General features: G+C 54.1%; 2 protein-coding genes and 1 long non-coding RNA gene across 15 annotated transcripts in view; 1 reads left to right on the top strand and 2 right to left on the bottom strand.

Moving 5' to 3' along the window:
• The first annotated feature begins 810 nt into the window (after window positions 1–810).
• On the top strand, window positions 811–15130 carry LOC122695279 (transmembrane ascorbate-dependent reductase CYB561). Of its 7 annotated transcripts, none has more exons than XM_043904977.1 (7): window positions 2026–2105; window positions 2274–2359; window positions 11218–11432; window positions 12386–12484; window positions 12711–12814; window positions 12958–13115; window positions 13265–15130. In XM_043904977.1, exons 3-7 carry the CDS (start codon window positions 11228–11230, stop codon window positions 13455–13457), a joined length of 759 nt encoding a protein of 252 aa, XP_043760912.1. In that variant the 5' UTR covers window positions 2026–2105; window positions 2274–2359; window positions 11218–11227; the 3' UTR covers window positions 13458–15130. The 7 variants fall into 7 exon arrangements, with proteins under 7 accessions (XP_043760910.1, XP_043760909.1, XP_043760912.1 ...); XM_043904972.1 differs by having other exon boundaries at window positions 11215–11432; XM_043904975.1 differs by lacking the exons at window positions 2026–2105; window positions 2274–2359 and adding an exon at window positions 811–832 and having other exon boundaries at window positions 11215–11432.
• On the bottom strand, window positions 6878–13075 carry LOC122695281. Of its 3 annotated transcripts, none has more exons than XR_006341341.1 (4): window positions 12758–13075; window positions 12266–12525; window positions 10579–10804; window positions 6878–7843 (listed from the first exon to the last, which is right to left on the bottom strand). It is a non-coding gene; the product is annotated as an uncharacterized LOC122695281 (long non-coding RNA). The 3 variants fall into 3 exon arrangements; XR_006341339.1 differs by having other exon boundaries at window positions 12429–12525; XR_006341340.1 differs by lacking the exons at window positions 12266–12525; window positions 12758–13075 and adding an exon at window positions 10910–11217.
• A 2533-nt stretch (window positions 15131–17663) lies between the features above and the next one.
• TANC2 (tetratricopeptide repeat, ankyrin repeat and coiled-coil containing 2) overlaps window positions 17664–27658 on the bottom strand; it is a 371488-nt gene continuing 361493 nt past the window's right edge. For all 5 annotated transcript variants that reach the window (XM_043904966.1, XM_043904965.1, XM_043904967.1 and 2 more), the window contains 2 exons: window positions 27053–27153; window positions 17664–25471 (listed from right to left, as the gene is read on the bottom strand). In XM_043904966.1, the coding sequence (XP_043760901.1) occupies window positions 23518–25471; window positions 27053–27153 (2055 nt within the window). In that variant the 3' untranslated portion in view covers window positions 17664–23517. The remainder of the gene's footprint in view (window positions 25472–27052; window positions 27154–27658) is intronic.

Raw genomic sequence — 27658 nt, 5'->3', positions numbered from 1 at the left:
CCCATCTCCACTCCCTTTGACTTGGTATTCCCTGCAGCCCAAGGTCAAGGCCTCTGCCAAGGCACGTGCTGAAGAGGAGGTGACTGGTGTCTCAGCCTGCTAGGGGCAGGGATGCTTTGTTGGCGGCGGTGGGGGCGGGGTGGGCACTGCTGGGAGGCCCCTCTGTCCTTCCCACACAGGAGCAAGAGTAGGGCTGCTAGATAAAATATAGGATAGTCAGGTAGATTTGCGTTTTGGATAAACAGCTAATACATTTTTAGTATATCGTATGTCGTATGTGGTGGTGGTGGTTTAGTCACTCAGTAGTATCCAACTCTTTGCCACCCCATGGACTGTAGACCTCCAGCCTCCCTTTCCATGGGATTCTCCAGGCAAGAATACTATAGTGGGTTGTCATTTCCTTCTCCAATGTCATATGTGGGACATACGTGTGCCAAAAAATTTAAAAAAAAATTAAATTTAAATTTAACAGGGCACCCTGGGGGTATTTTCCTTCTAAGTCTGGGAACCGTAGTAAGACAGATGTGACCCACCAGCTGCTAGGGGATCTGAGCTCCCTTTATAATGTGCATTCTGCTCAGTCTGGGTTCTTCCTGCTCTTTGAATGCTTTTGGCCAGAGAACAGGGAACACTCAAGGTGTGGTTTCCCAGGGCTGTCACTAGCACAGTAATCCAGGGCATCTCCCTGCACCTCAGCCCTTGACCCCAGCTACTGGACTGGGTGGTCAGGGAAGGCCTTTCCGAGGAGGGGATATTTGAGCTGAGATTTGAAGGAATAAGCCAAGTGATGATCGGGGAAGAACATTCTGAAGGAGAGTGGCCTGTGAACTTGGTGAGTCTGAGGACCACGGAGATTAGTGCAGCGTAGTGAGTGTAGGAAGGCAGGGTTTGCACGGGGAAACCTTGGTCCCCAAGAAGGGGTTTAAGGCTGTGCCCCTTGCCGGTCACCACCCCCCAACTGCAGGGTGGATGCTTCTCTGGCCTCCCAGGCTGAGGGCCTCAGCAGCAGGGACGGGGGAGGAAGCGAGTGAGTATCCATCAGCCGGGCTCAGGGATACTGGCAGCGGCGGCAAGGCCACGCGGCCCTGGTGCTTGACTGTGGCGTGGTTGGATCGTCTGCCCTTTACAGTGGTGGAGACATGCATCCTTAGAGCTAGTCCCTGTGTGACTGGTCCCGGTGGAGGCAGGCTGCCTCGCTCAGAGAGCCACCTCCACCCCCTCCTGAGAGCTCTGCCGGGGGCCCCGTGTGCTGTCCTCTCTAAGGGGCAAGTGCTGCTGCCCAGGCCACAGGGCCGCGGGGTGGGTGGGGAGACCGCCCTCCCACCTCAGCAACTCTCTCCGGGCTTCACAAGGGGCTTCCAGCCCTACACCAGGACGCTCAAATCAGGTCCCCAGGGAGGCTCTGCTCCTCTCTGCAGCCCTGCCCGCCTCAGTCCCACGCCTCCAAACCCAAATACACGGGCCAAACAATGGGAAATGGCTCGTTTCCAAGGACACAACTCACAAGGTACTCGTGGCCTGCTGTCTGCCTATTGGCATGTGAAGGAAGCTGTTTCTTAATGTAAAATGTCCATTAACTCCCTCTGGCTGGAGCGCTACCCCAGCAAAACTCCTGTTCATGGCAGGTTTTAAGCTTGGTCACTCAGAGGGGGTGGGCCCAGCCGTGTTTGCCTCATCAGAAGGTGTGCCCAGGGCAACAGGCACACTTAGGGGTCTTGTCAGGGCTTGAGAGCATATTCTATCTGTAAGGAGGCACTGGATCCCCAAGGCCACCTTGGCCAGGCCCATGGGGAGCCCACAGTGCTGGGGCGGGGGGTGGGGGTGGTGTCCCTTCGCGGAGGCTCTTTCAGGTCTCTATAGGAGGAAACCCCATTTCACTACTACCTCCAGGCGCTTGGTGAGTCGTGCCAGGCATCGGACAGGAAAGAACCTTTTGTTCTGAGCTTGTAGAAAGTCTGGGCTGGACTTGTTATCTACTCTCAGCGCTTCCTGGATAGGGGGGCCTGGATGGGGCTCTGCTAGGGGCTGGCCTTGGTTCCTTCCTCTCTTAGCCACTGGGGCTGGGGAGGCTGCAGTGGCAAGGTCTAGACCTTCCTGAAAGACTGGTGAGAGCTGACATTTATCTTTAGGCTGCTGATGGGAGAGGGGGGTGTATGGGTGCGGGTGGGGTGGCAGGTGGTATAGTCTGGGAAAGGTCCCTGGCTTGGGAAAAGGGAGCACATCACCTAGTGTGTGTGTGTGCACGTGTGTGTGTGTGTGTGTGTATGTTTTAGGGGTGTGGGTGCTGCAGAACTGGGGAGGCAGTGAATCCAGCCTTCCTGCAGAGTGACACCTCCACCTTCCAGATTGCCAGGAAGGGGTGAGTCCCCAGGGTTGCGGGAGCGGCGAGGAGGGCCAAGCCCTGGGCCACGTCTGACACCTAGTGGCCACCTGAGCCCTGGGCGGGGCGAGGGATGAAGGTGGGAGGGAAAGGAAGGGCATGGAGCGAGGGCATCTGGAAGCGCGGAGACCAGGCCGGAGGAGGGTGGCCGTTCACCGGTACTCCCCCTCCCGTCTTGCCCCGGGTCCCGCCTAGGCGGACCAGGCAGCCCACCCCCGCTCTGCGTCGCCCGCGGCCTCCGAGTCCGGCCTACACTAGGCGGCCCCAGCACCCGCGGGGCAGCAGAGCCCCGTACGCCCCCGAACGCACCGGACCCCGGAAGCCAGGTCGCGAGGCCCGCATTCGAACGTTACCCGAGCTCGGGTCCGGAGGCCGGGTCGCTGTAGCCGCGGGTCTCGCGCCGCAGTGCCTGCCATGCCGGCGTCAAGGTTCGGGCCTGGCGGGGCCCTGTCCCCAGACCAGGCACCACGAGGGGCCGGTCCCGGTCCCGGGTGCGGACCCGCCGGGGCACTTCCGGCCCCCGCGCCCTCCGCCCGCCGCGTCGCCAGCCTGGCTGCCAACCCGCCGCCGCCGCCCGGTTGCCATGGCGACGTGGTAGCGCGGCCGGCAGAACCGGCGGGGCAGCCCGGGCGCGGCGCGGGCGGCTCGTGGGCAACTCGGCAGCGCGGCGCGGAGCAGCGAGGACGAGGTCCGGGTCCGACGTCCGGCCAGGTAGGCGGCCCGGGCCGGAGGGGGCGAGCCGGGCCTCGGCGGGGAATGGGGAGGGGGCCCGGCTCTGTGCCGGGGCACCGTGGGTTCAGGGGTGCAGGGCCTGGGGCGGGACCGCACCCGCGCCGGAACAGGCCAGGATCCCGGCGCCGCAGCCTGTCTTTCTCCTGTCCTCTCCCGCCGCCAACCTGACTCACTGCACCTGCTTCCCTGGGCTCTGAGCCACGGAACCCGGCCTACACCCGGCCTGCGAGTAAAGAGCTCAACTCGCTCCTTCCTGGAGCTGTCGGCCGTTGGCCCCGGTCTACCTCTGTGCCTCCTCTCTTTGGAAGTTAGAACGGAGCGGCAGGGGACCCCCAAGTTTATGCATAGATGCACGGCTAATGTTTCGCCATATTCCAGAAGCTAGGTAGGGTAGAAGTGCATCAACCAACATTTGCCACGACTGTGCTTTTGAAACCTGAAATGGAGCTGCCGAACTGCTTCTAGTGGCCGGGGGCCCCCTCCTTCTGCCTCTTTCCTTTGGGGTGATGTGTCTAGCTAGGAGGTCCCTTCCTTGTTCTTCTGGAACACCCCCAGCCTCTTGGTGGGCAAGCAGGAGTCTCCCCTTTGGGAAATCCTTTCTCCTCGGGTTGGCCTTGGTAGGCCCTGAACTGTGGGTACAGGGGTTGGAGAACTAAGAGGAGGAAGGGATCTGCTGCAGCCTTTGACACCTGGGTATAGGGGGCACCGCACCCCCCCCCCCGCCTGCCCTGAACCCTAGGGCACCACAGAGAGGAGGATCCAGGTGGACCCCAAAGTCCCAGCCACATCTTTAGAGGCTGGCACCCCCCAGGTCTTTCTCCCTTCGGGTTGCCCCTCTCCTCTCTCATGCCACCTTGGCTTTGATGATTTTCTAAGACTCATTAAATGAAGCTCTATCTTATCTGGGTTCTGTTCCTTCGTTTTCATAGCAAAAACAAATAAAAAACCCACAAAGCTTTGCTACCTTCTCATACATATCTTGATTTCTTCTGTGTAATTGGATTGAGGCAGAAAATACAGGCAACTTGTTAATGCCGAGGGGAGCCCCATACACAGAAAGGCCTGCTACAACCTCCCACCCCACCCCTGGGCAGGAGGGGCCTCCAAGACCTGAGTGGAGCCTTTGCTTGTCCCACTGCTTCCCTACCTGCGTCATCTTCCCTTGGGCGGCTTCTAATACAAAGTGGTTCTAATGCTAGAAGATTCTGGTGGAGGAATTCACCCCAGATCCAGGGCTTTCTGCCCAGTGTGGGGATTCATGGTAGGCAGAAGTGGGGGTGTGGATTTATTAGAGGGGGTCATGCTGTCTGCTGCCATCTGGCTGTCTACAGCTCCAAACCTCATGTGTCAACAGCTTCTGATGTGTGCCTCTTCCTAAGGTGCTCTTAGAAAAAGATTTCGTTTTTGTGAGGTTGCTATTTAACTGAATGCCTACTATGTGGCGGGCAGTGTGCTAGCCCTGGTACATATTCTGCTTCGTCTTTGCTACAGGCCAGTAAGGTGGATCTCAACATGCCCCTACCTTTTGGAAGAGGAATCGGGCTCACAGAAGGCTCTTGGCTCCCTGTCATGAACAGTGGGGCTGGCTTTGAAATCACATCCATCTGAACAGGGCTGCATTGTGACATTCTCCTTCTTCCATTGAAATAAATAAATAAACAGAATTGTATTTTACAATCATATCAGTATAAAGACAGATATAATCCAGGCTGGACTAAAAATTAAAATATTTTATTCAATCCTAGAAGTTCGTTTTTTCTTATAATTTTAACAGAAATCCACACCTTTTTTTGTGAGTCCCTACAAGTACTGAGAGCCCTGACACTGAGCCGGGGGACCTAATGGAGAACTGGGCTCGGTGTCTGACCTCAAGCTTCCTTCCTGGCGGTTACTTGGGTGCCAGTGCTAAGAAAGGGCCCCATCTAACAGCCCAGCCCTCATTTTGCCTTGTCTTTCATTACATTTGAGGACATTCTAAGACAATTGAGTCATTTACCCCTTGTACCCAAGAAAAGATCGCCCCCAACAAAATCTTTTCTAACCCAATTAAAACGCTGCTGCCGATAAGGTCTGTGGCCAGGCCAGGCTCCTGCTTCCAGGCTGTGGACGTGCGCGGTGTCTGGTCCTCATAATGAGATTAGGCCTGGTGGCCTTTCAGTGAAGCCCCCCGGGCTCAGGGAGGGAGGGATGCTTGTTGGCACGTTCAAACCCTGCGGCAGCTCCTGGCCCTGGTTGATCAAGTTAAGTGGGGTCTGGCTGCAGGTGTGCGGGGGCAGGGTGGGGTGACGTCACAGCCCGAGGTTCCAGAAGCTGCCAGAGACCCCAGATCCCCGTCCTGTGCTCTGACGGGAAGGAGGGCAGCCGGGTAAAGGCCCACACGAGCTCGCACAGGCGCTCGGTCTGGTGGGCCAAGGAAGCCTTTGGGGTGCAGGTGGGCTGCTTCCAGGCCCTTGACGTTGCGGCCTGCATGGCTGCTCTGGGAACACAGGAGGCCCCAAAGCTGCCAGTGTTCTGAGGTACCACCGTTAGGAAAGAGGGAAGGTCGGGAGAAGGAAATGCAGGGCTAGGATTCAAAGGCATTTGCTTACTAGGGAGTGAATCCCAACTGATTCCAGGGGTAGCAGATGCACCCGTGTTTGTGGGTGAGCCGGATTCCAACTGGAGTCCTTGCAGTATCTTCTCTGCACCCCTCGTCGTTGGAAGCAGCCCGTCTGTGCAGAGAGATGTGCTGTCAGTTACACTGAACCGAAGACGTGATAGGCAGTCACGTTGCTGAAGGGGTCTCAGCTCATTTTCCGTGAAGCACAGAATCTGCTCGATGCTTTGTCTTTTCTGTATATCTGGATTTTTTTCACTTAGATCTTATTGGCTGTGAGTTCAGCTGAGGGGAACCTACAGGTTCCTTTCTCCTTTGTGTTTTCCTGTCATCCCTCATACTCAGGTTTAGAATCACCTTCAGATTGGAAGGGTCTACAGGGGAAACTGCTTAGGCTTCTGTGAGTCCATGGTCATTCTTTATCTCTGACTTCCTCTGGGATACCTCGTTACTGGGGCGAAGTAACCAGGAGAGATGCCTCTGGAGCAGCTGTCATGAAGATCCTGCAGTAGTCTGTCCCTGTCACCTCTTCTCTCTAACCCGCCCGTTTCTTCCTGTAGCCTTTTCTCCCCAGAAAGCCCACGGGGAACACCAATGCTTGAAGTCATGGTGGGTGTGAGCTGCCTTAGAGTGGGTCCTCGAGGGGCTGAGGAGGGCCCAGGAGGATGGCATGGGAAGGGAGAGGCTGTCCCAGGGCCGTGCTTCCGAGCAGAGTCAGGTCCTCTGAATCCTGGCTTCAGTGCTGAGGAAGCTGTCCACTGTCGCCTAGTTGCTGGCGTTAGAAAGCGCAGAGCCACACCCCTAGCGGGCCTCCCCTGAGGATGGCCACTCCAGCACGGATCCAGCGTGCACAGCGGAGTTTACTCAGGGGCCCTTTACTCTAGAATCTGCCTCTGCTCTGCATCTTGTCTGCAAGTCTCCGGAAGGCCGGGGCCATGTCTTGTCTCTATGTTCCAGCATCCAGCAGTGTGGCAACTGCTTTGCAGGCACTTGATAAACAACTGAGTTGAGCAGTTCTTTGCTGCGGATGATTTTGGACAAGTCATTTATCCTCTTGTCCAAAATCACCTGCAACAAAATCCTCTTGGGCTTCTCTGCTGGCTCAGATGGTAAAGGATCTGCCCACAATGTAGGAGACCTGGTTTTGATCCCTGGGTTGGGAAGATCTCCTGGAGAAGCAAATGGCTCCCCACTCCAGTATTCTTGCCTGGAGAATTCCATGGACAGAGGAGCCTGGCAGGCTACAGTCCTTGGGATCACAAAGAGTCGGACACGACTGAGTGACTAACACCTCCACTTTCACTAATTATCCCCTTTGAGTCCCAATTTACTCACGTGTCAAATGGGGGTAATAATCCTCTTATCATCACAGACTACTGTGAAGACTGAGAGAACTCAGGAAGAGCTGAGTAGAGCAGGGCTCCCGCCCTTGAGGCACAAAAGCTCTCATCTCCAGGCTACCACCTCAGGGTGCAGACAGCACTGGGGTTCAGACTCCCAAGGGAACTCAGGAAGTTTTCAGTGAGGACATTAAAGCCACGTCTTGTCATCACACTGTTCCCACGTGTTTTCAGCACCACCAAGTGAGTCTCCATTTCTCAGCGGACGCTGCTGGGGGTCCTACAATTTTTTTCTTTTTTTTTTTCGGGCACAGCTTGAAGCATGAAGAGTCTTAGTTCCCCAACCAGGGATCAAACCTGCACCCTTTGCATTGGAAGCTTGAAGTCTTAACCACTGGGTTGCCAGGGAAGTCCCTGTCCTACAGTTTAACTCAACACTGACACTACCTAACAGGAGACAGGGTTATATCTCACAGGTTAAGGGCTTAGTCCCACGAGACTGTCCCCTGACCCCATTCAGATGCTAACTGCAAGTCCAGGCTGTCACCTGTGCTGCTGACTAACAGGCTACAGATCAGAGCTTCCCATGACCCCCTTCTCGGGTTCAATTAATTTGGGAGAGCAGCTCACAGAACTCAGAGAAATTTGCTACATTTCTGGTTTATTATTAAAAAAAATCCCAGCCAGATGAAGAGGTAAGTGGAGCAAGATCTGGAAGAGTCTGGAGCACTGAAGCTTGTCCCCGAGGAACCACGTGGATGCATTCACCAGCCCAGGAGCTCTCCAAACCCTGCCCTTTGGGGGTTCAAGGAGGCTTCGTTATTCAGGCCCAACTGATTAAATCATTGGACACTCCTGGCTGAACCCAATCTCCAGCCCCGCTCCCTCCCCAGAGGTCAAGGGCGGGACTGAAAGTTCCAATCCTGCAGTCCTGAGGTTGGTTCCCCTGGTAACCATTCCCCAGTTTTCTAGGGGCTTTATTAACATAATGTAATATTAACATAACAAAAGAAACGTTTACAGCTTTCTTCACATTGAAAATTCCTAGGGTTTTAGAGCTCTGTTGCATACATTTCTTATTATAAATCAGAGTGCCACGGCTAAGAAGAGAACTCCCACTTCTGCCCATCTCATGATGAGACAGCTTGGGAAGGGAAAAAGCTGGCTGTGGCTTGCGTCACGGCGGAGCGGCTCGGGACCCAGGAGTGCCGTTCCCTGCAGCCCTGAGCCCCGCTCTGTCCTCGCCATCTAATGGGCGGGCAGACTGGCAGGTCGGCTGGGGCAGAGCCCATTCTTTCCGTTCTTCCTAATTCAGAGCTAATCAGATTCTGACTGTGCCCCGGGCTCTCAAGAGGAATCTAATAAAGGAGAGGAGGACAGCATCTCTTTATTCAGAACAGTTTTCCTGTTGGAGTCAGCGCAAGGGATCAGATCCCTGAGGACACCCAAGGGGGAGGCGGACGCAGTCCCTGCCTGCAGGGAGCTCACAGGGCTCGGAAGCAGAGAGGCCCACGTGGGCTTAGCGCAGGGCAGGACCGGGGTAAGTACGCCCTAGGCCAGCCTTGGGGACACAGAGGAGGGGACAAAGGGGTGAACAAAATGCCCATTTCAGGTCGTGGGGCGAAGCGTGGGGGAGCGTGAGGTGGAGGGATTACCACCAGGTTGTGCTGTCAGAGCCGTGGCCCGGGAGCATCTCCTCCCAGTGGACTTGGCAGGAAAAGGGTGGCGGCTGCGGGTGGAAACCTGGACGGAATCAGTTGGGGAGCTGGCGTTTGACCATCATGTGCTGGCGGCCCTGTGTGCCTGGGGGGCAGCACGACTGGGAAGCTGGCCCTGTCCGTCCCTGAGGGTCAGGCAGGCCGAGGAGGGTAGGGAGACGGGGGCAGAAGTTCCAGGCCCTGCTGGGTGGTGGCAGTGAAGGTGGCTGGGAGGGAAGTGATGGTGAGACCTGGGGGAGACGGCCACACTGGTGACCTGGGAGGTCAGGAGAGCAACGTGGCTTTGGATGTGCTGGGGGGATGTCAAGGTAGGGGTGTTAGTGGACAGCTAGAAATGGGGTTGAAATTTGGAGGAGAGGCAGACTGGCAGTAGTTTCAGCAGCCTCCAGGGTAGGGGTCGAGGTGACAGATGAGCAAGCAGGAGTTCCTGAAGGGTGGCATCACTGTGTCCAGGGCTTCTGGAAGCAGGTGTTCCCACCTGCAATGGGGGTGCTTCGGGAAGGTGTTTTGACAGAATGTATCCAAAATCTAAAAAAAGAACCTAGCCCTTGCTCAGGATCCCATTTAGGAATTAAGACAGGTGTGCAGAGATGAGAACATAGTGTTGCTTACTTGGTGAAAAGTTGAAACCTGGCTAAATATTTAACAGGAGATAGGGGATTGGTTAAAATATGAAACTGTCATGTAATAAGACAACCATGATGTGGATGTATGTTCACTGACACGAAAAGATGTGCGTGGTCTAGAATTAAGTGAAAAAAGGTTAGAAATTGGTATGGTCATGTTTCTGTAAAAGAAAGTATGAAAAGGATACAAATCAAAACATTGATTACTTGTAATTTCTCTGTTTTGGTTTTTTTTTGCTTATCTGTATTTTACTACAGGGAGTGGGTTAACAACACTGCCTGCCCACCCCCGCCCCCCTTTAAAAAACGGTGGCATTGCCGACAGTAGTCCAAGGTGGCAGAGGGAAGTGGGGGTAAAGACGGTCCGCTCACCAGGAGGACACGGCCTGATCGACCGGACACTAGCTCTCTTGAGCTGCACAGGGTAGAGGGTGAACAGTGAAAGTGAAAAGTCAGTCGCTCAGTCGCGTCTGACTGTTTGCTAGCCCACGGACTGTAGCTACCAGGCTCCTCTGTCCATGGGATTCTCCAGGCGAGAATACTGGAGTGGGTAGCCATTTTCTTCTCCAGGGGATCTTCCCCACCCAGGGACTGAACCTAGGTTTGCTGGCAGATTCTTTACTCTCTGAGCCACCAGGAAACCCACTGGCTCAGTACGGATTAGGAGGGATCCCACAACGTATTAGTCAAACCTCTCTGCTCAGCTGCTGTTCTCTGCCGGTAATAAGGAGAAGGAGGGTGTCTCCAGGGCCACTGGGAGAGGCTGGGGTAGTGAAAGAGGTGAGCCAGGGGAATGGAGTGCTGGGCCCTCTGGGAGCCCTGGCGCAGCCTTTCTGTGGCCACAGGACGCTGGCACCGAGGCTATACTTGCTTATCCACTGCCTCCTCTCCTCCCATCCCCCCTGGCTGCCACTCCCGCCCGAGTGTGGGAAGAACCAGCAGGTTCCGGGTGAAGAGCTGGCACACAGGCCTTTCGGAGCTGGGGCTTGGTTTTGGCGACACCAAGGACTGCGCAGAGGAGCCAGGAAATGCCTCCCACTGGTCCCTGAGCTTGGCTTCCCCGAGCCCCACTGAGACCTCTCCCCTCCCTCCTGCCCCCATTCCTTGTCTGCTGGATGGAGCGGTGACATGCATGCTCTTTCACCGGGTCCTTGTGAGCTACGTGACCCCAGGAGTCTGGTCTTACCTTGGAGGGCTCAGTTCAGGAAGCCTGGCCTGGGAGCAGTGCAGGCCCACTGCGGCAGGTGTGGCCGGGAGGAGCAGGTGGAGGCAGGAAGGCAAAGGGCTGCTTGAAGGCTCCTGTCTCCCAGGTCCTTCCTGGCGAAGCAGCTCAAAGCACATCCCTCCACTGGCTGCTGCCACGCTGCTGGGGACTGCCCTGTCGGCAGGACTTCTCTCACCTGGGGCTGGGGCTGAAACAGTAGGCAAGGGGGAGTCAGGCTCCCATTTCTCACCCCAGGTGCCCTTTATGGTTCATCTGGAGGAAAAATTCCTGCATCTTCAAGGAATGTGCTTACTTCTCTGTGTTTTACCCATGAACCTGACTTGAGAAAACGCAGGGCTTCATGAAACAAAGCGCTGCCATGGGGCCCTCCTGCTCTGCCCAGAACGTGGAGGACCTTGACTTGCACCCTCATTGGAGGTGGAAGTGCAGCCAGGTGCGGTCCGGTTCTGCAGGAAGCCAGGCCCCTCCCGTTGGGCGCTGGCTACAAGAGCACAGAGGCCAGGGAAGTGGGCTGAGAGGGAGGCGGCAGGGCCGGGCATGGGGCGTATCTTTGGAAGCTGTGAGCCATTCTTCTGAGCTCTGCCACCTTCTCCACAGTAGCCGCCTCAGCATGGAGGGCCCTGCCAGCCCAGCACCCGCCCCTGGGGCGCTGCCCTACCACGTGGCCTTCTCCCAGCTGCTGGGCCTGACTGTGGTGGCCACGACTGGCGCCTGGCTTGGTGTGTACCGAGGCGGCATTGCCTGGGAGAGCGCCCTACAGTTCAACGTGCACCCCCTCTGCATGATCATAGGCCTGGTCTTCCTGCAGGGAGACGGTGAGTCTCTGGCTGACACCACCTGGGAGCGGGTTTGAGGGACCCTTTCACCCCGGAAGCTGGCTCAGAGCCTGGGGACACTGGGAATCCAAATCAGGGCCCCCAGAGGCTGCTGGGTGGCAACTCCTTTCTGACTTCTCCCAGCTCTTTCACCTCGTGCTTTAGCAAGGAGCATCCAAGGGTGTGTGTGCTTCATATAGGGAGGCCCAGGGGCTGGGTGGTGAGCAAGACAGCGTGTGTGTGTGCTGGGCTGTGAGCAAGACAGCATGTGTGTGTGTGTGTTTGTGTGTGCTGGGCGGTGAGCAAGACAGCGTGTGTGTGTAGATGATGAACTTGGCAGAGCTAGAGCTCCTCTCTCTGGGGTAGGATCCAGCCTGTGGTTGGCCACGCACTCTGCCTCAAAGCCAGGGGGCCATGGCTTTCTAGTATCAAGGAAGCTGCATCTATGCATTCTTCCTCAAGGTGGTCCCTGTGTCAGCAACCCCTTCAGCAGCAGACTCCTAAGAGGTGTTCCCCAGGCCCCCTGGCCCTGACCACCTCAGCAGGAAGAGGGGGAATTCACTTGGGATCACAAGGTTCTGCTTGGAGAACCAGGGGTTTCCCAACCAGGGAGCCTGCCTGCTAAAAGTAGTGGATCTGTGATCAGGCTTCAGTGCTGGACAAACTGAGGACCATCAAAGCTCAGCGGTGAACTGAGAAGGCACTTGGAGTGCCTGTTTGATGAGCCTAAAACACAGCCTGGAATACCCGGGACAGCTGATAAGAAGGGGCGGGTTGGGGAGCGGGAGGGCACAGGAGCCTTGCTTCCTTACCAGTTCCTGTGGCTGGGGTACCTGGACAAGCCCTAGACTCAGGTCCCCTCTTCAGCCGCGGGTGTGTCTCCTCGCTGCCCTGGCCAGAGGGCTGCAGGCTGGGGTTAGCGCGCTGACCTTCCCTTTCTCATGGCCCACAAGCCCTGCTGGTTTACCGCGTCTTCAGGAATGAGGCCAAACGCACCACCAAAGTCCTGCACGGGCTGCTGCACGTCTTCGCCTTCGTCATCGCCTTGGTGGGTGAGTTGGGGGCCGGCGCGCCCTTCCTCTACCTCTGCTGACTTGGGAAAGTAGCTGCTTCACTCTCCAGTCCCCCCCCACCCCCCCAGGCAGGGACACTGGGTGTTGGCAGCCACCGAGCCGGGACTGGAGCCCAGAAGTCCCGGCCAGGCAGGTTTCCCTCGGGTCACCGCATCCCCTCCGTCCCCGTCGGCCTTGTCCTCACGCGCCCCCTGCCTCCCGCCAGGCTTGGTGGCGGTGTTCGACCACCACAGGAAGGAGGGCTACCCCGACCTGTACAGCCTACATAGCTGGTGCGGCATCCTGGTCTTCGCCCTCTTCTTCGTGCAGGTGAGTCCTCGGCCCCACGGCGGCGGGGAGGGGCGGGGAGCAGGGCCCGAACAGGCCGTGGCCAGGTGTGCGCCCGGGGCGTCCCCGGGCTGCGCGGAGCGGGCGCAGCTCGGGCTCCGGCAGCACCTCGCCTTTCCTCCCAGTGGCTCGTGGGCTTTAGCTTCTTCCTGTTCCCGGGCGCCTCGTTTTCCCTGCGGAGCCGCTACCGCCCCCAGCACGTCTTCTTCGGCGCCGCCATCTTCCTGCTCTCGGTGGCCACCGCCCTGCTGGGCCTGAAGGAGGCGCTTCTGTTCGAGCTCGGGTGAGCGCCCCCTCCCGGCGGCTCTGTGCGGGGCCGCCGAGCGGGGCTTTTCTCTGTGGGGGGCGGCGGGCGCGGGCTTGGGACCCCAGGGCGGCTTTCCGGCTGGGGCGCACAGCTCTGGGCCTAAGGGCGGCGCCCCAACCCCGCAGGACCAAGTACAGCACGTTCGAGCCCGAGGGCGTCCTGGCCAACGTGCTGGGCCTGCTGCTGGCCGCCTTCGCCACGGTCGTGCTCTACATCCTGACCCGCGCCGACTGGAAGCGGCCCCTCCAGGCGGAAGAGCAAGCGCTCTCCATGGACTTCAAGACGCTGACGGAGGGCGACAGCCCCAGCTCCCAGTGACAGGGGTCCGTCCCGCAACCGCCGCTGAGGGTCCGGGCAGGGCTGGGCACAGCGGAGGTGGGGGTGGGGGCAGTCCTGCTCCTTGAGCGCAGATTTTCGGGGTTCAGGCCCCCTCCGCGTCCCGCCCCGCGCTGCGGCTGCTGCGGTTGTTAGTCCTGAGCACGCGTTCCCCCGCCCCTGTTGCCACCCGACTTCCTTCCCCAGATGGAGCGGCTTTGGGTAAGGTTCTGGGCCTAAATGGGTCCGAGAGTGGGGGCCGCTCCCTCCTCGAGGCCGCAGCGAAGCTGAGACTTGCTTTGTGTGACCCCGAACTCCTGCCAGGAGTCTTGCGGCCCGGAGGACCGGCGCTCTGAAGGGGCCTAGCCTCTGGCAGCGGAGCTAGTGACATTATATGTGAAATATGCTGGTGTCAGGGCCAGGTTCCCCAGGAGAGGGGAGGGACTCCCTGGGACTCTCTGGACCCAGGCTTCGGCCCAGCTGCGTTCTGGAGCCTTCCCTTTCTTTAACCCTTTAGCCCCGGGGCGGCTTGCCTTGGGGGCCATAGACTTGGGACAAACCTGCCCTGAGCCCCTTCAGAGGGCAGCCCACAGAAGAGGCTGGAGGTGGGCCTGGGGGGCGCTGGGCCACCTGCAGGGGCTTCTGTCCCCGAGGGCCCAGGCCTCCGCTCCTGACCCTCGGAGCTCACGGGAGGCTGCTCTGACAAGAGGGCACAGGCCTTTCCCCGTTAAACCAAAAGCTGCCGCTATAAAAGGATAAGGAGCCCCCTTTCGATTTCCATGAGGAGGGTTCGGGAGGACGGTCTCCTCCTCTCCTACCTGCGGTGGGTCTTTGCAGGAAGTTGGGACCAAGACGGAATCAGATTAACCCGCCCCCCCCCCCCGCCCCCCCCAACCCGGTGAGTGTGTAACGCTGTTAGCTGAGTCGCTGTTTGCCTTCGGTCTAGAAATAACGTGATTAGAGCATTGATCTGTGCTTCTTGGGCTTGGCAAATGCTGTCTCCTGTTTTCCTCATTTTCTGGGCTTTGAGGAACATGACGCAGTTTCAGACAAGACAGAGTTGACTTAAGACATTAATAAAATTTCCAGTTCTGACTACCGTTTTTCAGCAGCTGCCTCTCCCAGCTAAATGCTGCCTTGGAGAAAGGGGGCTTACCGCCTCTAATACTCAAGATTCCTACAACTCGGCCTTTGCCGTGGGTCCTGCCTCAGGCGATGCCGCTCCTCAGGGCAGCGGGCGGTGGTGGGCGCCCTCCCCAGCAGGGCTGCCTGCTCCCCACCCGCACCCCGTGGGCGCTCCCGGCTCTGCTGCAGCTGCCCCCCCACCCCCCCACGCCGTTTACACTGTTCTTTGATCACCTGCTATAGGATGTTTACCCGTGGGAAAACTCCACCTTAGACCAACTACCAGGTTAGGACTGTGTATCTCCCTTGCCAGAACGGCACAGAGAGAAACAGAACCTTGGATTTGCAAAAAAAAAAAAAAAGTCTGAACACTGGCCTGTTTGCCAAAGCATATGCTGGATAACTAATGAGCCAAAAAGCGCCCCCCACCCCCCGCCCCCCCCAACCAAGCTGATCCGTGGTGGCTTGTTTCATTTTGCCTGTGGCCAATCTTCAATGAAGTACAGTGTAGTGCTGGTACAACAGATGATTCAATAAATGTCTACAGCAGATCTCTGGCCTGTTATCTTCATTTCCTGTGGCAGTAAAAGGAGCCAGCTCTTTTAGCAGATACGTGAAGTTTGCCTACCAGGGTCGAGAGAAACTGCATATCCCCAGGCTGGGTGCAGAAAGTGACTCATGCTGTTTATCACTTCAGAGCACTACGGGCTCTGAAATGGTCCTCGCTCCGGACCCAGTGAGGGAGGCTCTTCCAAAGGGTTAGAGAAATTCTCTTCCCAGACAGGGTGTCCTGGGGCATAGAACCGCAAGAGCCTGACGCAACCTTGGCAAGAAGTTGCCCTGCATATTCCATTAACCTTTTTTGTTTTAAAAATGTCTCAAAAAATAAACAAAAATATGTCTCTTCATTTCTTAAGAAGAGGAGCAAAGCTTTGAGAACAAGCTGAGATTCCACTTTAGATCAATCCCTGAGGGTCAGGCAAATGTGTTTCCAACGAAGCTGGGTGTGACCTCAGATCTCACCAGGATGCACCACGTGCTCCTGTCACTTAATGGAAACTTACTCGGGGGCTCACTGTTGAAGGGACCCTACAGCACATCCTCTGATACAGTGAAGTCATCCTTTGGTGACATGGATTCTTACTTCTTAGCACTTTCTTTTCTGTATCAAATCTGGTGTTTAGCATGTCTGGGCCAGAGCTTGAGAGGTCCTTGCTTGATCCATCTGCAGAGCCTCCTGAATCAGGGGTCTGTGTGGACCTTCATCTGCTTAGCAGCCTGAACATGTACCGTGTGGCCTGCTGCATGCCATGAGGTGACCTCGCGGTCAGGTTCAGGGGTGGCTGTCTGCAAGGGCAGAGGCATCCTGACCCAGTGCATGTGCCATCTCTCATGGCTTCTGCACCAGCTTCTGAATTTTAAGGGTCTCTGTGCTTGATTATTCAAACGATGCCAGACTCCAGGCTGCCTCTCTCTCCAAGGGAGATCACCTTCCCACTGGGCTGGGAACCCCGAGAGGTCACAGAATTCTCTTGCCCATGGCACAGTTGTGTCTCCGAAGGAACACAACTTCGGAGCTCCCATTTTTAAAGGTGAAAGAAGAGGATGCTACGTTTCCACTCAGCCTCGGCCTGTGGGAGTGTGACCGCCCACGTGCATACGTGCACAGTGGTGTGTCAGACTACAGAGAGCACCTGTCAGGGAATGAAAACAGCAAGGGGAAGACCTACAGGAGTGTACAGGGGGCAGTGCTGCCTGCTGCCTGAGTGGCTCTTTAGTCTGGTTCAGAGCCAACAGCTGTTCAGAATTGGCTTCACAGGAATTCCTTTTACCTTTCATCCACTGCCTCAGGAATCCTGAAAAATCTGTTTTTTCCCCCCCCCCCCCGTCCCAGCCACTTAGCCACGTATCTTTTCTGCTCAGGCTGAGCTTCCAGAGTTCTCCGCTCTTTGAACGCAGCTCTAGCATCCAGACTGGGATGACCGCACACATGGTGTTCTTGTTTCCCCAGTTGGGTGCTTTGAGGGAAATGGATGTAGAAACACAGCAGAAATGTTTGTTCCTCACAGTCTGGTGTTGGGAGGAAGTGGTCTCCTTCCTTGCTTGTCCCTGAAGCAGGCAGACAGGTCGCAGCTGGGTGGGAAAAACCCATGATTCTGTCCTTAAGGAAAGGTATTGAGTCTCCAGCCAGATTCCAGAAATCTGTAACCTCTCCACAGTGCAGCTGCCTAATTCCCTACATGGTGAGGACTGGAAATTTCTGACCAGATTTCTTTCTTTTTTAAAATTGAATTTTATTATTTTCGGCTGCGCTAGGTCTTCATTGGAGCTACTCTAGTTGTGGTGCGCAGGCTTTATTTTCATTGCAGAGGCTCCTCTTGTTGCAGAGCAGGAGCTCTAGGGCGTTTGGGCTTTAGTCGCCCCACAGCATGTGGGATCTTCCAGGTCCAGGAATTGACCATGTGTCTTCTGCTCTGGCAGCTGGATTCTTAACCACCAGACCAAAGGGAAGCCCCTTGACCGGACTTCTGGGAAAAAAAAAAAAAGTCACTGGAAGCAGTGGGCTTCCAGCTTTAACCAAGTCAGCCTCGGGAACTAGAACTTGTGCTGTCCCCCTGCCTCGGGCATGCAGTCTCTCAATCTAACAGCTCTGATGGGCAGCCTTGGATTTTGGGACGGTAACTGGACTCAGGTGTAGCCTCAGCTATTAAAATCAAACAAGGAGGAACTCAGTGTTCCCTTGGCCTGGCTGGAGAGACCTCTTCCACGGGAGAAAGAGCCTCCTCTGTCTCAATGAGTGCAGTGGGCCTTGGCTGATGGGCCCTCAGGACTGTCTTGTCCACGGTTCTCTTGAGCCCCTCACAGTGTCCAGCTCTCAAGAGAGCTCCGTAACTTCTCTGAATGAACAAGAGCCCAAAGGGGTGACTCTAAATATCCCATGAACGACCAGCCAAATCATGAGGAATTGGGCCCCAGCGAGCTGTCCCTGGGGAGGCATCCTTAGCATGGTGGGCCTCAGTGACGGTGACCCGAGTCAGCTCCTGGAGAGGTACTGTAATGAAAGGAGAAAGCACCACAACACCATGTTTTTCCAAGTGTTACCCATTTATAAATAAGTACATTTGCTTTCATACATACAGTTCATTGTACAGATGGCGATCTGTATACATGGGCAGGAAATTGCATTCATTTAACTTTTCACATCTATCTCACACAGCTCACATGTACAGACAATAAAACTGCTCAAGCAAGTACAGCAAAGGAAAATGTCTTTCCTTATACACAGGGGGCTAGATGCCTCTGTTGGGTGTGGGACATCCCCACTGCACGAGTTCACAACCGTGTGGTGTTCAATATATCAGGATAAAGAACAAACATGCATTGGATAATATACTGTACAGAGAAAGTCCTTTACATCTGAGTTATAGAAAACCTAAAGGAAAACTAAGTGCATTAAAGCTTTTTCCAGCAAGTGTCTTGAAAGGACAGCAAAGAGGAGGAAGAATCAAAATCATGTTAGTACAAATCACTCTTTAATTGTAGACTGTACAGGTCTGTACTAATTAAAATCATCTTGGATTTGGAGGAGACAGAACAGAGACAAAGATGCTATGCTGGATGGAAAGGAGGCCATGCCTGAGAATGGCACCTGCCCTGAGCCTGACGAGGAACTGGCCCCACTCAGCAGGAATCAGCCAAAGAGGAAAAAAATAGAAATGAAAACAACACCTCCCCCCGAAAAAAAACCCAAACTGGAACAGGAAGTGTAACTTACAGGATTTCCAGAATAACCTGTGAAGGATGAAGAGATCTGGAGCCAGCATTCCTAATTTTTTTTCCAGTAAGTTGGTTCACAATAAGGCAGGTACATTCAAGTACTGAATTTTCCAGAAATAACTCTGTCTGGTCCTGGGAACCAAAGGGATTGAGTCGAGTCTCCCTAACCAGGTGTTCTGGTTAGTGATTAGGCAAAAGAAAAATCCAGCCAGCGAGTGCTACAACAACAAAGCAGCTAGGCTCCTTCCTTTCCACAGAGTAGGTGTAAAAAAAAAACAAGAGGGATGCTGGTCTGCACCTGTGTGTGTCCAGCGAAAACCTGACAGGTCAGCTTAGCGGAGATACCACAGAGTCAGCAGGAAGAAATGAGATGAAACGGGTGAGGAAACATGAAAGTAACACTTGATTTTTGGTGTCCAATTAACGTGTTCATTTGGTACTGACTTTCAAAGCTCTGACTGTGGCCATCAGCTGGCCATAAGCATCTCAGGGTGGTTCAGCTGCTGCGAGGCATTGGACACAGAAATGCAGGTTACCAACACTTCAGCCCTTGAGTGGTCTGTGTTATAAAAATTGATGAAGACCCAGTGAGTATTCAAGTACCTCTGCACAGCGGCTCCACCAGCCCCATTGTGCTTGCGTCCAGGCCCCCAACCAGCCACCTCGTCTTGGGAGCAGCCAGAGCTGAGTTCAAGGCATTGCTTGGTGAAGGTTTCCGTGACACGTCTTTGTAGGTAGCTCCTACCCCTAAGCCCTTTGTTCATTGCTGTTAGTCATGGTAGATGGTCAGTCTGGAATTCCTAGAGGAGAAGGAAGAGAAAGCCCTACCTCCAAGCGCGCACACCGCCGCCACCAGGCAGCACAGGCCTGGTGTGGGAGCAGCAGCAGCTGCCTCTTTGGGGTGGCTTTTGGAGGAGTGGGCAGCCCAGGGACAGACAGGCAGGGTGGGGGTTGGGGTGCTGAGGCTGGGATGGGGTTGGGCACACCCTGCCCCATGGGGGTGCCTGTTCCATTTTTGTGGCAAAGATTCAGTGAGCAACGGGTGTTGTCCAAGGCAATTCTGCAGTAGAAAAATAACTATCTTTGAATCGAACCATCCAACTGTGACACCTCTGGAGTTATAAAAGTTGGAGGCCGAGAGGAACTGAGGGGTGCTCGTGGGGAAGGGAGGGGTCTTCTACATTCCCATCCATCCACCGGAGAGAGCAAGGGAGATCTGGTCAGCCTACCCCCAGTCTCTGCCTGGCTGAAGGTCCAAAGCAGGTAGTGTTCAAAGAGCGTATCCTGCCGCAACTGGCACAGATGTGTGAAGACCCCTCTCCAGGCCTTTGTTCCCTCCTTCCTGGATCCTCAGCCTGCTGGCCTGCCTGTTGGCCTGGCTGTGGCTCCCGGAGATGCTGCCATTCTTTGCTACCAGACAAGCCTGGTACAGAGCCACAGTGACACCTAGTGGTGAAGTGTGGTGAAGCAAGGTGACATCCACAAAAAAACCCCACCGTGACTAAAATCTAAGGAAAATACTTATGGACATTAAATTAGATACGGATTCATTTTTCTATTGGGTACATCTCTGGGATATAAAAATACCAATATTTAGAGATGGGGGTTCATAAACTACTGTACAATATAAGGACCAAGAATACCTTTCTCTAAGCTGTTCTGTTTACAGTAACTTAGGAAAAGCGTTTAATAATCCAGGCTTAACTAAATTAGCAAACTCATATCTCTGGACAACGACCTTGGGTACTGTACATGATTCTAATTCGTGGAGTTTTCCTGAGCCTTCAAGTTAAACACGTCTAGAAAGAAGGGCATGTGGGAGAGGGACGGGAAGGGTTTGTGCTCTATTAACTTGGGACTTTTAATAGCGCACGTCTGCAACCCGGAGAAGATACAAGAGCAGATACAAAATGGTCTCCATTTTGTCCATGCCAAATTCTCATGTTACACAGGGTTTTCCCTTTACTTTGTAAATAAACATTAATTTTTAATTGTTAATTGTGTGCCTTACTGATCCAGTAAATAAAGTAACCATGTCTCAGGAGTCCCTAAGAAAATTGCTGGAAAAGCACTTTAAAATCACTGCAAATATTTTTTTTTGTCTTTAAAAAGTCTTACTCTTTTTGATGCTTATATACAAGTTATTTCTTGTGCTATAAATGTTGTGATCCACTGCTTGCTTGCTTTCCTTTTTTTATCCCTTTGAAAAATACACTAAGAGACAAGGGCGCTTTTGCTATTTTCTAATGAAGACATTACTCACACTTAAATATCCAGTTATTTATCAAGAGTTACAAATTCAAACAATAAAGTGCACCCATTATAGACACGATGTGATGGAAACCCATTAGTGCAAGAATTCTGGGTGAGTGGAAGGTATGATTTGATGAGAAACCTGTAAGCTGAAGTTTGTCACCGCTGTCTCCGTCTCAGGGTGATGTGAAGTGGGTGAGTGGAACTTACCAGGTTGATCTGAAAAACTTCCCCCCCACCTGAAGCCAGACACTGATGCCAGCAAGTGAGGGGGCGTCTCTAACATACAGTACTAAGATCATCCCATGGCAGTGAAGTAGCAAAACAGGGCACAGGCAGTCTGCTTTATAAAGAAAAACTTTGTCTCCTGCTCCAGTAAGGTCCAGTTGGCATTTTTTAGTCAAAAACAACTGGCGCCCAGTAGTGGTATTCACTCCCTCTTACAATGCCTACAAACGAATTGTATTTTGACTGCTGACAGTTTAGGTGTTTTGTCCAATAAGGCATGGACCCTAAACCTATCTGCCCTAGAAAATCCTAAGAGACATGCTCAGAAGAAGTGGCATCAGTGGCATATTTATAAAACTACAGAACCTGCTCACCCACTCAGGCAAGAGCAGGTGGTACGTGTGGTGCTGTGAATAAACAGGGGCACTTTTCTAACAGAAACTGAGAAATGTTCAAAATGCGGCAGCAGTTCCTCAGTGAGAGGTGGTTAAGAAGGGTGAGATGCAAAGAGCCCAATAGGGCTGAGACCTGGACAGAAAATGCTGAGAGGCTGCTGGGCTCCTGGTCATGGGCTGATGCTACAGCTGTACATTTCATCATCTCGGTGAGAGAAAGAGAGAGCAGAAAAGAGACAGGGGACTCCGCTCTGGGCTAGCTGAGTGGGAGATAGTCCTTAAAAATCAGAGAGTGGGCAGAGTCTGGGTCTTGGACCAGCCCTGCCGTTTACTTCCAGCACAGAGACACACACATCCTGGCCTGTTCCAGGCTTGGGGAGGGTGGGTGGAGGGGTGCATCTATTTGGCAGAACCTATGTTAGTACAGAAGTGTTTCTGATTTCAGCTTCATGGTCCCCATGACTTAACGATTTTTTCAGAGGACACTTAGTATTACAAACAGGTCTGGTCACATCTGGATTTCTGTTCAGGAAACTGCCCTTCCTGTAGCCCTTTACTAACAAGAGCAGAATGATTCCTGGTAACAGAGAACAGATTCCCTTTTGTTTAGTTTGTTAATTTAAGAGCTGATGCACAGCCGCTACCAGGCCTGTGCTAAGGCTTTGGTTCCAGGGTTCTTGTTGTCCTTCACATGCTGGCCTCAGTCACTCAAAAGGACTGGTTAGCAAATGACCATGACACAGGTGATGGGTACAGGGTCATGGGGTCAGAAGGCTTACTGTCCATCTCACGTTCTCCTACAGCGGGCTGAAAGGGGTCTTTCTCCACCCTGAAACACTTCACTGTGTCTGGATTTTAAATATCACTCCTGAGATGTCCCTGGCATTCGAGTGGTTAAGACTTTGCACTTCCACTGCAAGGGTGCGGGTTCGATCCCTGGTCGGGGAACTAAGATGCCACGTGATAAGTGGCAAAAAAAATAAAAAATAAATAAAAAGCATCCCCTCTCCCAAACACTCCTACTTAGAAAAAAAATAAACAATTCCTGTAATGACAGATAATGAAACTACGGATCTTGAAACTATGGTGGGTGGAGTTACGACCACATCTGCCATGGAATGCAATGGCCCTGGGTGCAAGCTCTGGGAGTCAGCCTTACCATCCCCAGAGGATTCAATTTCCTTATTAAAGAACCAATTCTTCACTAAACCATCTGGGTTAAAAAAAAAACAAAAAAAAGAGGGCCAGTAGAACAAAATCTGGCTTGAGGCAAAGATCCAACTAACAGGATTACCATGCCAGTCAATCTCTGGGGAGAGGATATATACTCTGCGTGGACACTCAGTGACGCAGGACCTAACAAGTAGATTTCTCCAAGACAAGAACTTTCTACAGCCTTTCACTGAGAGTCCAGAACAGTTTTTCTCTCTCTCTCCCCCATATACTTATTTATTCTCTCCCCCACCCATGGAAAATCAGTAGCGTTTAATGGTTAATTTGGCTAAAAACATAAAAAGAATAGTTTGCAGTGAAGTATTTTAAAAATATGTATGATTCTCATCCAATTTCCTCGGCTGACTGAAATATTAAAGGGCTGGTTGTTTCCTGAATGTTCCTACCATGCCTCTTGGGCAATCCATGGAGCGACATTTCAAATAACTGTATTGGTGTTTTTCTTATTTCTTCTTTCTCCTCGATCCTTTATCCCCATAGGAACACCAGCAATAATCTAAATGAACACTCTAGACTTGACAGCCGCGGGGACCTGGTGGTCTGGGGGGAGGAGACCACGGCACAAGAATGCTCGGGGCTGCTATCTGGATAACAGTGGATAAGAATGCAAAGGCAGAGGGGCATCACACTCTTTCTAAAAGTTCCTAGAATAAAACGAACGCGAACATCTCATCTCATTTTCGTAAAAAAGGAGAAAGACATTTTACACAACAAGAACATCAGTGAAAGCGATTGTCTCCTGGAAAAAGCCGACCAGTGCGTCTGATCTCCCTGGGTTGAAGCACGCGGGCACAGCAATCTCCTCGCTGGCGTCTGAAGAGAGGGAGAGAGCGTGTGGCTGGGGCACGGGCGAAAGAAACCCAAGTCCCGGCTCCGTGGAGGCCAGCTTCTCAGTCGGCTGCATGCAAAGGATTTCAGCACGTGGGCTGCCACCTCCGAACACCACGCAGAAACTACATGAGAAATTAAGCCAGAGAACTACCTCGGATGTGGGAAACCAAGCCTGAAGATGTGCAGTGAAAACATATGGGTCTCACTCCAACACACGTCTTTTAAACATTAGACTCCACAAATGGTCTCTTTGGTTTGATAGGGGATGTCTGCCCTTGTCGAGAGTCCCGGGACAGCTGTCTGTACAGGTTGTCCTGGTAGGCCTGAGCCACGGGGAGGGTCCGAGCCACCTTCACGTCGGGGTATGAGGAGGCCTGGCTGACTCTCTCCAGCAGGTCTCCGCGGGACCCGTTCGCCAGCATCCCGTGGGGGCTGTAGTAATCGTCCTCCAGCAAATGGCCATTCTGTGCATTGTTGGTCTTGTTATAAAAGGCGATGTTGCTGATGGACGACGGTGGGCTGAAGGACTCAGGCTGGGGCAGGCCGCCTGGAGACGTGGGGCTGAGAACGGTATCCACGGACGACACCGCCCAGGTCCGATTCTGCTGGTGAAGGTGGGGGTACTGTTGAGTCCGGGCTGTTTTATCTATGATCCCCATGAATGGTGTGGTCCTGGATCGGGTGGGCTCACTAGGGTAACCTCCCTGCGTGGGAGACACTGGCGACAGCTCATCACATGACCTATCATATGCCGGTTTCAGCGGGATCTCCATCTGCTGGATGGAGGAGGATGGCCGGAAGGTAGGTGTTAGGTTGGAGGCAGATGAGATACTATTGCTAGATGGAGAGAAACGCAGGCCTACGCTCTGGGAGTGCAGCAGTGGCCTGGGAGTTGGTGGGTGGGGTTTGATTTCATTGGGGTTGACACTAATAGGTCTTCTGATTAAATGCGACACGTCAGGGGAGCCTAGTTGGCTGGAGGAACGCTCCAGGTCTAGTTTCGAGTGACACACTGGGTAATACGACGCGGACTGGCTGCGCCCAATCTGTGGCGTCTGGCTGTATCTCATGCCGCCCCGGTAGGCGGAGGAAGGTCGCTGGGGAAGGTCTTCTTTGGTCAACCCTCCGTGCTGACAGATGGCACCCGCACTCAGGCTGGCTTGGACGTGCTGCACAGGTCTCCCATCCCCTACGATCCCCCCAATTGACCCCTGATAAACCAGCCGGCTCTGACTCACTCCTATGTCTCCTTGGGAAGACTGGTATTTACTGGCCATTGAATGGGCCACTTGGCCATAGGCCCCCGTGGAGATGACAGTGCTTGAATGCACGGCCGAGCTGGGCTGGTTGCTCCTCACGATCTGGGCTTTGGCCGGCTGGAGCCGGAGCCCGGGCTGGGGCACGGCCACGGGAAGCTGGGGCATCTGGTAGGGCCGCTGGGCCATCTTGGACAGCGGAGATTTCGGTCTGCCAGGAAGCTGACTCACATTTGTGTCTTGCTGATAGCGCACAGGGGAGCCTGACTGGGAACGGTAGACACTCATGCTTTCCGCTGGAGGGCTGGCCCGGTACTGGGGGCCTCTGCGGAGAGGGGAAGGGGGCGGGCTCGGGTATTCCTTGCCTGGCCCTCCCACGGGAGGCGGGCTGAAGCGGTAGGAGCCGCCTTGATGAGCCGGGGAAGTGTGTGGGGGACTAGGCCGATAGTGTGAGTTCTGGTGAGTTGGAGAGAGCGCGGGTGAGCTGGACTGATAGCTCTGCCTGGTGGGAGAACCTACGGAACTGCTGGACCGGAAGTCAAAAACCTGATGAGAGCCGAGGGGCGAGCCAGAGATGTAGGCTGAGTCCCGATGGGCCGGGGAGGAGGGTGGGCTCTGGATGATGGGGAGCCCCTGGCTGGGCCGAGCCTCTGTCTGGAGGCCGATGGACACGTTCTCCACGTCCTGTTCCAAGAACTCCTCCTCGAGTATGTCCTGTACGGAGTAGATGTCTTCGTGCTGGGGTTCAGGCTCCGCTTCCTCTGGGAGCTGCTGCTGCGGAGGCGGCTGCTGCACCGGCGGCGGCTGCTGCATCTGTCGACACTCGTCCTCCACCCGCAGCAGAAGCCGCTGGATCTCACGGTTGTTTGGACACAGCTTGATGGCCTCGTTCAGGTCCTCTAAGGCTGCTGCAAACTGTCTGCTTGACGAAATGTAAACATAGGAACTGGAGTTATTCTGAATCACAGGAATCACCAGGAGCTGAGGACCTAGTCACAGTCTTAGAGAAGTGTTAGCGCCTGAGTGGGGTGGGTTGGGGGTGGGGGGCGTCTGGGGGCTTTCGTTGTGTCTGATTTGTAAGGAAGGAAATAGGCAGGCTGTCATTCCGGAAGAGCCCAGAATGATTCCCTAGCTCCTTCAGCCTCCATCTTCCTTCTGGCCTCTCTGGGATCAGTGGAGAAATGTCCCCATTTTGTTCAGTCCAGCTAGGCCCTTCAGGAAGTGTCTCTTAGTGCTCAAATGCACACCAGGTAGTCTGAGGGTTGGGTGGGGTTGTCATTTACAGGGTCACTGTCAATTAGCTTAGGAACAAATCAGTAACTACGATATTAAAGAATCTTGCTGATCCAGCAGAATTTTTTTCTTTACATTTTGGCTCCAATTTTCAGGCCTGTTCCATCCCAGGCAAGAACCCTGTCCTCTTCTGCCCCGTCTACCTCTTGCCCCTCTGCACTGTGGCTCCTCCACCCGGCTACGGCAGAGCTGGGCAGGTATCAGGTGTGCTGACGAGGAAACTCAGACTATCGTTTACAAACAAGGACACAAACTGTCAGAGATATTCCCCTCTGCTCTGTCAACCTTGCCCAGAAAAGGGGCAGTGGCCTTGTGAGGAAGGAACCATCCCAGGGAAAGAGAACCTGATAGTCCAGCTTCTGTGAGGCCTCTGTCGCCCCACTTAGCCAAGACTAAGATCACTGCCACCGTCATCTCGAGACTTAACCTGGGTCTGATTTTCAGGACAACAGCTCCCTGGTCATGGCCATGAACCTGAAGCAGTTCTCTGACAGGCAGAGTTGGGGAGAAGGGCAGAGCATTGGGCAGGTGGCATCAAGGACAGGGATCAATGATCTATAAAGATCACTGATGGCTGTCTAGATCTTTCTGGAGCCTTTCCTGCCCCCTGGGCGTGAGGGATGGGTTTCTCTGGGGCCCTCGCAGTCCTGGCCCCAGGTGCTCCTGTGTTCCATGCATTTATGGTGTGGTGCTGGGAGGGGCGGGTAGGTGAGAAGGAGGTCTGATGCCATCAGACTAGAGGGGAGCCCCAGAAGGAAGATTAAGTGAGCAGGGGACCCCCCAAATGCCTCTAAGCAAAGAAAGAGGAGTCTGTCATACGTGACCCATCCTACTTTTCCCTCTAAAAGGGTTGGGAGGATATTCTGCTCTCTCTCAAGAGACTGGTGTCTCTGTGCTGTCTGTTTTGGGGGTTAAAAAAAGTGACTGAGAGATGGCAGAAGCCTCTTGAAAGAAGGTGCCATTCTCCAACAGTGAAGAGGCATTTTTCTCCCACAGTACAATGCTCTATCTCCACAGCCCCAAAGGTGTGCAAGCTGTGAGATGCGCTCTGTGCATGGGGTAGGTGGGGGGCCGTCCCCAAAGCTTGGCCCTGAGAATCCTCGGGGACAGACACAGTGGGTACAAATGCCCCAGGGTGGCCGGTGTCACCTCGGCCAAATTTCCAGAGAGAGACCTCTGGCTCCTCACCCTCTCTCTCTCTCCTCACCTGCTGCTGCGTTTGGCCCTTGCTCTCGCATAGTAAGCTTCATAAGATTTCGGTTTCAGCTCCAGGGCCTTAGTAGCAAATTCCTCCGCCATTCCAAAATCCTGTCATTACAATAGGTGTGCAAATGAGTCATTGAAGAGATATGAGAAACAGACAGCTTGGGAAGAAAACAGATTATAGGTACATTTCTTTGACATTTATGGATGGGGCACCTGGGGTTCTCGACATGCCTGGCGTGGCTCTAGCCACGTGGCCCAAATGCAAGTTCCTTCGGCATTTTGCCTTGTGTGGCCCTGCAGTGGCTCCTGGGAATTTATCTGCCCTGAAGAACAAAAATGCTTTTCTTCTGCCCTCTTTCTGTAACAATGTTCTTTCTGTCCCAGAAGCCAAATGTCAACCCACCGAAGCTCCTGAATTTGGAAACCTGAACTCCTGTTGCACACCTGTGTATGAGGCAAACACACACATTGGCATCTCGTGTGGACCCTCATCCTACCCCCCCCATCTACCTCCCTCCCCCACTATTCCTTGGCTTCAAAGGGGCAAGAAAAATCCGGGAAGATGGGGTTGTGTGAAAAAGAACTGACTGGCCATGGAGAGTGGATG

The sequence above is a fragment of the Cervus elaphus genome, chromosome 5 (assembly GCF_910594005.1).
Source record: "Cervus elaphus chromosome 5, mCerEla1.1, whole genome shotgun sequence".
Taxonomy (NCBI): domain Eukaryota; kingdom Metazoa; phylum Chordata; class Mammalia; order Artiodactyla; family Cervidae; genus Cervus; species Cervus elaphus.
This window is presented reverse-complemented; position numbering and strand designations above follow the sequence as displayed.